Genomic DNA, 12,592 nt, shown 5'->3' with positions numbered 1-12,592 from the left:
AGATGACTCAATGGGAATGGCCCAATGGTGATTCCCTTCACCTCTGTTTGCTTCTCCTAGTTTCCATAAGAGTCCCAATATCCCGTGCCTCTGGATCTTCACTGGGATATCTTTCTTGGTGACCCACAATCGCTCTCCAAATGTGACCGGGAGCAGCCAATAATTCTCCAGTGCTTCCCATTGTTTGCCCCCATCTTTACATAAGTGTGGGTCTATTGCTTGCAACTGGGACGCCCTATAATATGTATACATATCTGATAATCCAAATCCCCCTTTATCTTTTGGCATTATCATAGTGGCGTATCCCACCCTTTGTTTCTGCCCTTCGCAGATGAACCTCAATATCCTCCTTTTCAACTATCCCTATGGGGAGCATCTGAAATACGTATGACACCTTTGGGATCAAGTTCTTCTTCACTGCATTCAATCTGCCCATTCAGGATCGCATCTTCGGGTTCCATGCCTCCATTTCTTCAAACAAAGCACTTAACAATGGGGGAGTAGTTTGCTTTGGATAAGTCACCCAAGTCTCTATGATAACCATTACCCCTAAATATTTCATCCCCTTGCGGCCTATAGACATATTCAACACCCGTAGGTCTTCCACTGACCATTATGAGGCTCTTCGGTTTAGGAACAGAATCGATTTATTGCAATTTACTTTTAAACCTGTGATGTCTCAGGATTACGCAGATGGAAATCAATGTCGCCAGCATATATTCCAATCTTCTATTCTTTATCCCCCGCTGTCAGACCCACCACCTCTTTACTTTATCCATTTGGAGTTTAATCACCAATAGTTCAATAGAGAGGGCAAACAGTGGTGACAGCGGGCAGCCCTGTCGAGTCCGCCGACCCAAGTGGAAGTTTTCATAGCGCTTCCCATTCACCACCACCTGGACAACCAGGGCCTTGTATATTGCCTGTTTACCCCTCAAGATACTGTCACCAAAGCACAGCTTATGCAGTTCTGCAAAAATGAACCTCCATTCAACTCTCTTGAATGCCTTCTCGGTGTCCATACTAAGCAGGACATGATCTTCATCTCCTTCCCTTGTCAGTTCCATTAAATTCAGTGAGTTTCACAGCGTGTCCACACCCTGTCGCCTCCCTATAAAACCTTCTTGGACCAAGAGCACCAATTGGAACATCAGCTTCTAAAGGCGCGATGCAAGTGCTCTTGTATACATTTTCTCATCTACATTTAACAGCAGAATCGGGCGATAAGACTGACGGAGCTCTGAATCCCTACCTTCCCTTGGTATAAGAGATCTCATTGCTTTGCTGAATGATGGTGGTGCAATCCCTGACCCCAGTATATTGTTAAACAACTGGACGAGGTGTGGAAGCAGTGTCCCCCGCAAACCACTTGTAAAACCCACTGGTATAACCATCCTCCCGGGTGCTTTGCCACTGGGCAATCTGTTGATTGCATCCTGCATTTTCTCTGCCGAATAATGTGGCCTCTGCATCCCCAGCCTCATCCTCAGCCAACTCAGCCATCACTATATATCCCCTAAGTAGACCTCTACCTTCCTCATTTCCATCTTCACTGGTGTACAATCTCTTCTAAAACTTTGTGAAGCCCCCAGCTACCTGCCTGGGAATGTCAAACACCTGCCGTTCCATGCTCTGAATTCTCACTACCCATCTATAGACTCTCTGAGATGCTGGCAGAACATCCACTTTGTCTCCTTTCTCATAATACTTTTCTCCCAAAAAATGCAGTTTCCCCACCGTATCGCCTGTCCCAATCACCTTAACTTCTATACGTTTCTGCTGGAGGGTTTAGAGGTCCTCCTTCTCATAACAACCGCCGTCCTGCATTATTTTCTCTAATTCACATGAATCCTTATGCAGAGCATCTACCACCAACCTCCTTTCGTGCTTTCTCCTCACTCCTTCACTCCTTCACACATCAACTGGCCACGCCGCATTGCCTTCCCTGCCCCCCAAATCACATTCATGTCCACATCTCCTGTATCATTGATCTTGAAATATTGTTGTATATCCTGATCCAATTTGGCTGCAAAAATCGGGTCACTCCAGGTGTATATAAGGTGAGTGATGAGAAGGGAAATGATGATGAGCGGAGACGCTTTCTAACCTATTAAGGGGCACACAAGATAACAAGCCCTGATTTGAAAAAGGCCTCAAGAAAGGCTGAAACACGTGTCATCAGGAAGGGCACCTCTTTATATGTAATAAATCACTTTGCAACCTTGGGCGCAGTCTCCTCTCTGGGTTTTTTTCTCACTTTTAAAAAGTATGTAACATCCATCCAATTTGTGCATTAAATTGAAACGGTATAGAAAATGTCTAAACCTATACAAGAGTTGTTTATCAAAGTTAGTTGGCTTAGAACAATGTATAATACTTGTGATAAAATTCCTACAACACAATAATTAGTCGCTACACCACAGAGCTGCTCATGATAACTTGCAAAACCAGTGTTTAATGATCCATTTTAGGAAAGTTATCAACTCCCTTTAAACATGAAAACCGGAGTTGGGCCGGGGACTGGAACATGTAAATAGCAATCACATGACCCAGAACTATCTGACCTGTAGCTGACATAAGATGTGTCAATCTTGTTTGAAAGTGACTAGCTGTATGCTTACAAAGATGACAATAAAGGGAAGAGGGTGCACAATAGTAACATTTAAAGACTTTACCTATGCTAAAAATACATGGTGTGTTTTTCTGTTGCTAATGTGTTATTTATATAGCGCTTTCACCAAAGCGCTTTACTTAGAACATATTTATATACAAACTCACCCAACCGAAGTTGGTCCTCATTTATCAACCTTGGAATTATGAAAGGCTGAAGTGGCCTTGCAGGATTCAACTGCAGATCACACACAGATTGCGGAAGCAATTGCTCAACCCGCCAAGCTATCTGACCGGCTATGCAGCCCTTTGTTCAGGGGAGAGATCTAATGCAGCATGAGCACCTTAAACTAGCAGGCAACCCGCCATCCATGGCGAATGTGATTCTGCAGGACAGGTGGGTGAAAGCCTGCTCTATCCAAGCCATCCCTTTCTGAAGCGCTCTCCTAGACGACAATCTGAGATCTGTAAATATGGAATTTTGTTAAAAGGTGCAACACTTAATACACATTCTTTTTTCTACTGCAGCCTGGAGAGGAGATGCTTACCCTGTCCCTATAGTGCAGTCTGAAGAGGAGATAGCCCAGTCCCTATAGTGCAGCCCGTAGAGGACATGCTTACCCAGTCCCAATAATGAAGCCTGTAGAAGAGATGGTTACCTAGTCCCTATAATGAAGCCTGTAGAAGACATGGTTACGTAGTCCCTATAGTGCAGCCTGTAGTGGATATGCTTACCCAGTCCCTATAGGGCAGCCTGCAGAGGACATGCTTACCCAGTCTCTATAGTGCAGTCTGCAGAGGAGATGCTTACCCAGTACCTATAGTGCAGTCTGCAGAGGACATGCTTGCCCAGTCCCTATAGTGCAGCCTGTAGTGGACATGCTTACCCAGTCCCTATAGTGCAGCCTGCAGAGGACATGCTTACCCAGTCCAAATAGTGCAGCCTGTAGTGGACATGCTTACCCAGTCCCTATAGTGCAGCCTGTAGTGGACATGCTTACCCAGTCCAAATAGTGCAGCCTGTAGTGGGCATGCTTACCCAGTCCCTAAAGTGCAGCTTGTTGTGGACATGCTTACCCAGTCCCTATAGTGCAGCTTGTTGTGGACATGCTTACCCAGTCCCTATAGTGCAGCTTGTTGTGGACATGCTTACCCAGTCCCTATAGTGCAGTATGTATAGGAGATGCTTACTCAGTCCCTATAGTGCAGTCTGCAGAAGAGATGTGTACCCTGTCCCTATAGGGCAGCCCGTAGAGGACATGGTTACCCAGTCCCTATAGTGCAGCCCATAGAGGACATGGTTACCCAGTCCCTGTATGAAGCCTGTAGTGGACATGCTTACCCAGTCCCTATAGTACAGCCTGTAGAGGACATGCTTTCCCAGTCCATGCAGTGCAGTATGCAGCGAAGATGCTTTCCCAGTCCCTATAGTGCAGTCTGCAGAGAAAATGCTTACCCAGTCCCTATAGTGCAACCCACAGAGGAAATGCTTACCTAGTCACTATAGTGCAGCCTGTAGAGGACAAGCTTACCCAGTCCCTATAGTGCAGTCTGCAGAGGGCATGCCTACCCAGTCTCTATATTGCAGCCCGTGGAAGAGATGCTTACCCAGCCCCTATAGTGGAGTCTGCAGAGGGCATGCTTACCAAGTTCCTATAATGCAGTCTGTAGACGACATGCTTACTCTGCCCCTATAGTGCAGCTTGTAGAGGACATGCTTACCCAGTCCCTATAGTGCAGTCTGCAGAGGAGATGCTTGCCTAGAAACTATGTACTGTAGTACAGCATGCATGCGAGAATAGTTGTTCACCTTGAAACAATTGTAACTGCAATCTGTATTTTTCTTTTCTTTTCATATTTATATACCTCTTTACGCCAAAGCGCTGTACAGATCAAAGTTACAGTACTATAAAATAAGGATAGTGGGCTGTACAATAGTTTACATCAAGACTGAAGGAGATGGCTCTTAAGAGTAGAACGAAATAGAGAGTAAAAAGTAACAGAATGAAGAGAGAGGAAGAGCATTCCAATGGAGAGGGGCAAGCAATGAAAAAGAAGGAAATATTGATTGGGCACACAGGGTACAGGGAACTGATGAGAATTGAGACCGAGAAAGAAACAAGAGATGAAAGATAAGGGAGAGCAAGACCATAGAGAGATTTGAAAACAATAAGAGAAAATTGAATTTCAGACAAGACTGAAAAGATAGCCACCCCAGAGAGGATGAAGCCAAGGAAATAGAATCACAGGGGAAAGTAGGTATTAAAGATTAATCAAATCATTAAATCCAGACTTTAAGGCGCCCAATCTAGAAACCCAACAGTGAAATAGAAGAATAGAATAGATGTGAAAAAATGAGTGAAGAAATCAAAAGGTTAGTGGTTTCAAATGTAAGAAAAGGCAGAGCTTTACAGATATTGTAGAGATGATGACGACGAGAACGTGAGATAGTGGAAATGTGCTAAGAAAAAGGTAAGTCAGTGTCAAGATAGTGATCAAGATTGCTAGATATGGAAGAAATGGGAAGAAGAGAAGGGAGAAAAGAGACAAAAGGAGGAGAGGGAGAAGGAATATTGCTGGCCAGGAAACAGAGAGCTTCAGTTTTGGTGGTGTTCGGAACAAGAAAATGATCTGACATCCAAGAATGAATGGTTAAGAGACCAGAAGTAAGATTATCATGAATAGGAGACATTAAAGAAGAGAAGGACAGAAAGAGTTGGGTATCATCAGTATAAAAGTGATAAGATATCCCAAAAGGTGAAAGAGAGGACGTATAAAGAGAGCAAAGAAAAGGACCTCAAACAGAGCCTTCATGCACACCGTGAAGAAGAGATAAAATAGAAAAGGTTTCAGCCCAAGAAACCGAATGTATGCAGTTTGATAAATAAGACCAAAGCCAAGATAAAACAGAACCAGAAAAGACAAGAGAAGAAGGAATTTAGAAGTAAAGTATAATCCACAGTGTCAAACGCAGCTGATAAGTCCAATAGAATAAGAAAACAAGAGTGTTTAGAATAGTGAACAGAATGCACACAGTCACAGGCACAAAGGCGAGCAATTTCAGCCGAATGAAGAGGATGAACACTTGACTGAATGCAAGTCAGAATAGAATCATCTGTTACAAAGGAGGAAACCTTAGAATAGATAAGATTTTCAAATAACTTAGAAGAAGAGAAATAGGTTGGAAATTCAAGGGAGAAGAAGGATCTGAAGAATGTGTCTTCAAAATAGGAAGAATAGAAGCATGCTTATATGAGGAATGAAAAGTTAAAGTAAGAAGAGAAATATTGGAAAGACAGGTAGGATGAGAAATCTGAGAAGGATATACTTTTGGTATAAGTAATGAAGGAATCGGCTCAAAAGGAGAAGCTGTGGGATGGACACATGCTAGCAAAGAAGACGTATCAGAATTAGAAATCAGATAAAATGAAGAAATAACCAAAATTCAAGAAGATGTAGAAAAGGAGGGAGAAGAAGAGGACCAAGACGGTACAATTGCCACGCGAAGCATGGTCACTTTTGAAGAAAAATAGGTGGCAAGATTAGACACAGTTAATGTAGAGTTAAGTGAGTAATCAGGTGAGGGAGGAGAATTACGACCGGAGAGTGATTAGAACAGGCGCCTAGGATGATCCGATTGAGTGTGTAAGAGATCCGAATAATATGATTAATTGGCTGAAAGAAGCACATCTTCATACAATGCATGATAAAAGCAGAAAGACAACTATCTGAATCAGAGAGGAGAGTTTTACATCCGCGCCACTCAAGGCACCGAAGCTCTTGTCACATTGTGCGAAGATAAGCAGTAAGCCACGATTGGTGGGGCTTCCGATAAGGAGAGAATAGAGAAGCAGGATATAAAGAGTCAAGAGATGAGGAAAGAATAGAAGCCATGTCATCAGTGGAAAGAGCAGGAAAGGAAGGACAAGAAAGAAGACTAGAAATACAAGATGATACAAACAAGGGAGTGTTTAATGGATGAAGTGCTGCAGGCTGGATGCTCCTGAGCTACTGTGCGAGTGAAAGACCATTGACCTTACTGCTGTGTATTGGTGAAACAGCATCCATCCGTCCGTCCGTAGCAACCCTTTGGGAACAATTCTGTGAGCTAATAATGCTGCAATGATTACATTCGCTCTTGCACGCGCACGCGCATGCGCACGCACACGCACACACGTGTCATGTCCTGTAGAATGGGTTGGTTTAGCATTTAGGGTGGTTGTCCAGTTAAGTATTTTCTGGTTCCTGGAATTTGTGGCCACTGTGGGCTTTTGACCAATTCTTCAGTTTGTCTGGCAGTCGCGTCTCAGAGCATCTTCATGTAGGAACACACCACGATTCTGCAGTAAGAGAAACCTCAAAGGGCGACTATAACATCTTCTCATGCAGGAATGACAGGCCCCGGGCTCACTTGGGAACAATAGGAAGGGCGTCATGACTCTCATCATCTGCAAGACATGCAATGTTTCTCTGCTTTTCCTAATGGTCCTTGGAGAATAAGGGGACCTTTTTCAGCAAAGCTCTTTTGATTGGTCCTGCAGCTGAACTGAAATGTATGTGTTCTCTGCCCAACCCTGATTACAGGAGCTGCAGGAAATTGTTGTGCTTTCCTTTGGCCACCCGCTTCTGCCTATACCCCAGGGACCACTGTAAGAAAGTGAAACATGGTGCTCACTTGCCTGGGAGGAAATTAACAATATCCTGCCACAATTAGTCCTGTGTGTACAGCTAGGTGCAACTGAAGGGGGTGGACAGAGAATGTTGCAAAAGCACTTGCAGCAGCTGCTTCCGTTTTGTAGGGGGACTGCTGCTGCAGCAGTGCACATACTGATACCTTCTCTGCAACCCCGACTCCCCAGATCAGTCACCTTGGTTGCAGTGTTATCCTGTCTGCACACAGGATTCCAACTGTTTGATGTTAACAGCTGCAGTGGCACAGTGCCACCTACTGGACGAAACAGGGAATTCACAAGCAGCTGCTGTGTGCTACCTGCGTAAATGATACGCAAGAAAATAATAAATGTGGCCTATGTACATGATTTCATTGTGTCAAATGAGCCAGTATGAACCTATCTGGAGAACTGCCTTTAACTAATGCAAGCCCCAATCTGAGACATTTATCATTTATAAAATAAAATGTTTTGCTATGCAGTATTCGATCGTTACAACACGGTAACATCCAGATTCTAGCTCAGAGGGTGTTGGTGGGTGCGGGGAGTATTGGGGGGAGGGAGGTTTGCTGAGGGGAGAGAAAAAACGTTCCTACTCAGTTTTATGGCTGTTGTGAATAATAGTTTTTTGGGGGATTTTTACATATTGGGTAAGGAAGTCTATTTTTTCAGGTCGTTTTATCAATGTATTACAGAGGACATCATGACATATTGAAGCAATTTTGATGGTAATCTTTCCTTTGGTTTTTTGACATCTATGGAAAATTGTACGTGTAAATCACTGTTGTATTCTACCTGGTTGGAAAGATTTATTTTTGGTATAGTTATTGAGGATTGGACTGTATATAACAAGAAACAACAGTTCTGCATTAGATCTACTGATGTTTAGTTTGTACAATGACATGAAATAATACAAGGGGCCTTTTCTTCTTTCAACAGAGAATGAGCAGTCGCCAGAAGATCCATACTGGGGAGAAGGGCTACGAGTGCATGGAACGCAGTGAGCACTTTCATCATGCAGCTGAACTGAGAAGGCATCAGACATCCCACACAGGTGCAGAGTGTGAGAAAAGCTTCACCCAGGAGTCGAATTTGTACCAACATCAGAAGATCCATACTGTGGAGCGACCATACCAGTGTATGGAGTGTGCTAAAAGCTTCACTCATAGCTCAAATCTGTACAGACATCAGGCAATTCATACTGGGGACAGACTGCATCATTGTACAGAGTGTGAGAAAAGTTTCACTCGTAAGTCACACCTCTACAGGCATCAGATGATCCATACTGGGGAGCAACCATATCAGTGCACGGAATGTGGTAAAAGTTTCAATGAGAGCTCAAATCTGATCCAGCATCAGAAGAGCCATACTGGGGTGCGTCCATACCAGTGTACGCAGTGTGAGCGAAGCTTCACTCGGAAGGCAAGTCTGCAGCAGCATCAGAATATCCATACTGGGGAGCGTCCATACCAGTGTACAGAGTGTGAGAGAAGCTTCCCTCATAGGGCAAGTCTGCACAACCATCAGAAGAGCCATACTGGGGAGCGGCCATACCAGTGTACAGAGTGTGAGAGAAGCTTCAGTCAGAGCGCAAGTCTGTACATGCATCAGAAGAGCCATACTGCAGAGCGACCATACCAGTGTTCAGAGTGTGAGAAAGGCTTCACCCAGAGCTCACACCTGTACCGGCATCAGAATACCCATACTAGGGAGCGACCATAACTGTGTGCAGAGTGTGAGAGAAGCTTCCCTCACAGGGCAAGTCTGCACCACCATCAGAAGATCCATACTGGCGAGTGACCATAGCAGTGTGCAGGGAGTGAGAAAGCTTCACTCAGATCTCGAATCTAAAGCAATATCCGAGGAGCCATACTGGGGGGCAACCATACCTAGTGATCGAAGTGCAAAAAGAAATAGTGGAACTGCAACTTGTTGAAAATAATGTGCTGGATGGTAGGGGTGTGGCTAGACCATGCAGAACCCTCTTTCTGCACTATTTTGTCTTTGCCTTTCACTTAATTACAACTACTATAGGAAATGTGTAGGTAATCACCCAACATGTATCTCAATAAGGGGTCAGTTTTGCCTGTTAATGACGGGCCTGCTCTATAGAAAGTGTGAAGTTCTATGCTCCAATCAAATATATTAATGGCCAGAGTTACTGAACATACACCCTGGAAACGATGGACTCTGGCCAAACTAACACAAATAGCTTTGGGAATGAGTGAAATACCCCAGAAACTAATGAGCTGAAGACCAGAAAACATGCTTTATGAGGAAAAATAAGGCCCTGGTAATGAACACAGACTATTGATTTATCTGTTCATTTTTGATTATTAACTGACATGGACATGCACTGCCTGCAGCACACGTGCATTTGCTCCTGTGCAATTCAGGCGGCAAGTGAATATTTTAATGTGAATTAACGACTGAGTGTAGCATTGGAGCATCCAAATTGTTTTTCGAATAATGGATTGACCAGGTGCATTTTACAGCACACTTTCTGTGCAAATTGACACAGTTGACAATAAAGTTTGTAGGGTAGCAAAACGACAAAACCAAATGGATGCCAGGCCACCAACAGTGCACAGGAGCCTTTTCCAACACTTGTATGCCAGTATTGTGTTGGTTTGAAATAAATTCATGCTGATCGTGTAAATGTATGCCAAACACTCCATTGAAGAACATACCCATGTGTGCTTTGTCCGTAATGGCAGCACCGGTATTATAAGAAAACATGCGTAAGAACATACTTACTTAAGCATTGCCCTTAATTCCAGTAACAGGCCATACCACTGTTAGAAAATATGCATGTTTTGGCTGCACCAATGTAGATCAATCAGTAGCGCCTCTGGAGAATACTCACGTTTGCCCATAATTACAGTAAATACTATATCTCCCCAGTGTGAGAAAACTGAAGGTGTCTCCCTGACTAGTCCCAGGGGATCTGTCATCCTGGTGGCCAGGACATGGTCATTGCTATTGGATCTATTTCCTGGGGGTGGAGCAGTGCAGGAGGATCACCTGGATGCAGGGTCTTCGGGGAGTGGGACACCGAAGGGTGAGACACAGTATTACCTTCTTCATAACACCTTTTTCCCAGCCTACCAGGTAGGATACCTAGAATATCAACCCCACCCTCTTTTCTGAAACAAACACTTTCTCACGGACAGTTCATCGTGAGCAACAATGAACTAACACCAGAGCCATATACCTGACATGTCCCAACAGAAGCTTCGGGCAGAGTCAGGCTATTACTGATAATTACACACTCCTGACCTCCCTCACACTTCCCCACACGGATAAAAGGCAGAGCACAAAAGTACACTTGGAGCAAGGCAAAATGCACCAGGAAGCAGTAATTCTGGAATGGCAGTTTAACCAAGGAGAAAGGCAGTGAGATCACAGAGGGTGACAGGGAGGGAAATGCCCTTGCCCTTTTCAACACAGAAACATGACTTTCAAGAAACCTCAAGAAAAAGAAACATAAGATCAGGGATTGCAGCGGACGAACGGTGCAGCGTTTGTCAAAGGTACACGGGAGCCTCCCGCATTCATAGCGAAGGCGGGGAGAAGTGATTGCCACTGTGGTACTGTCCTTGACTCCGACAGCAAAGCAATGCCAACGAGTTCAGCACAGCCGGTAAGTTGGAGAAACTGATAGCAGACCGGACTGTGTTTTGCTCAAGGTTGTAAGCGGCAACATTGTATGAAGAGAAAAGAACTTGTATACATTTGAACTTTGTAATACGGAATTGGGTACCAGATACTGAGTGATCCAGCGCCACGTGGGTGCTCACTCAAAGGTCTTTGTTTGGTACCCCCCCACCCCACCCGGCCTCCATGAGTTGGTAAGAATTCATGAACTATGAAATCGAAGTGGTCCTGCAGTGGGCTACATTGCACATTTGAAAGTCTCCAATTGTCTGTAAACTGAAATTGGTCTGAGCCTGGCTGAGGGGGACTAATTGTAGAAAAGGGGTCTGAGCCCGAAAGAGGGGGATCCAGGGGTGAACAGTAACACCCCAGAGAAAATTATTGTGGCAAATGTGAACCCGATTGAGGGATGCCAAAAAATTGAAGTTGGTCTGAACCCGACTGAGGGAGGCTAACAGTGAAAGAAGGATCGGAGCCTGGCTGAGGGGGATCCAGGGTGAAGAGAAAATCTCCCAACGTGAATATTGAGAAAGCAACTTTCGATGTTATTTATGGTACGTCAGGTCCTCTGAGTCAAGAGACTTTGCACAAAAGAAACTTGGGCACAGAAGGCCCTGATATTGGTGAAAGGAACTGTGACCTTGTGCAAGAGAAGCCCAGGAGTGTGTTGTGCTGGAGTGACCCGCCTTTTCCCGTGCTAAAACTGTGGGGAAGGGAGGCTATCGCCCTAAACATCCTTGACTTATCATTTTGTGAACACTTCTTTCTTTTCGTGAACATTATGCCACTCTATTTTGTATCCTAGCGGTAAGGATTGGAAATAGGTTTTTTAGTATAGGCTATTTTTATTTGACTAGACTCCATTAGGACTGTGATATTATTATTTGATGGTCGTAGCTTGCTCCCATCTTAGATTTAGATAGATGTTTTTCACACCCCTGATCAAGTTCAATAAAGGTCCTTGAACTGTGATCACTTGTGTTTACTTACTTTGATATCATGCCTTCCTTACAGCAGCCAGAGGCCATATGCACATTCATACATATTTTCATTGCATTCATTCTTCTATTCACATATGTACTAATATGCTACAACATTTATGGTGCACTCTTGCGCTCCCATTCACATGAGAAACCATACACTATATCCTTATTCACAAGTGTGCTTACACAGACAACCAAGTGCATGGATGTACATACACATACACAGAGGTTTGTTTATTTTCACACCTGTACAGCCTTGGACTCCCACCAACTCCAAGGCTGCCACACGCTGCCTGCATGACCCGTCATCTCCCGTAAACCCTGAAGATGGGAATCAGGAGATGTTTATCAAATGCCTCCCCCTCTTGGTTACTAACGTACACAGTGGAGCCAGTTCACCCCAAACTTGCTCCCCAGTCCCTTGCAATGCACAGGAACCCGCAGGTGCACCATTTCATAGTTTTAAGCCTGAAGTTCCCCAGACTGCATGTTCAGTGGCGCTAAGCAAAGCTGGGGAAGCAAAACACCCTTGACTATGCATGGCACAATGGCCATACACGGCTGGGGTTCTGTATGCCATCAAATATATCAGTTTGCTGTTTAGGAACTTCACATGTTAACAGTATGCACCATCTTACCACGTTACTAATTACATGTCAGTTGGCCTATTGT

General features: G+C 44.3%; 1 protein-coding gene across 1 annotated transcript in view; it reads left to right on the top strand.

The window, feature by feature from the left end:
- LOC138489365 (zinc finger protein 551-like) overlaps positions 1-11,909 on the top strand; it is a 52,338-nt gene extending 40,429 nt beyond the window's left edge. The window contains exon 2 of the mRNA XM_069617083.1: positions 8,220-11,909. Coding sequence (XP_069473184.1) covers positions 8,220-9,002 — 783 coding nt within the window. The 3' untranslated portion in view covers positions 9,003-11,909. The remainder of the gene's footprint in view (positions 1-8,219) is intronic.
- Positions 11,910-12,592: the final 683 nt, after the last annotated feature.

The sequence above is a fragment of the Ambystoma mexicanum genome, chromosome 9, assembly GCF_040938575.1.
Source record: "Ambystoma mexicanum isolate Mex_15411 chromosome 9, UKY_AmexF1_1, whole genome shotgun sequence".
In the NCBI taxonomy this organism is placed as follows: domain Eukaryota; kingdom Metazoa; phylum Chordata; class Amphibia; order Caudata; family Ambystomatidae; genus Ambystoma; species Ambystoma mexicanum.
The sequence above is the reverse complement of the archived record's forward strand: the minus strand, read 5'-3'. Positions and strand labels throughout refer to the sequence as shown.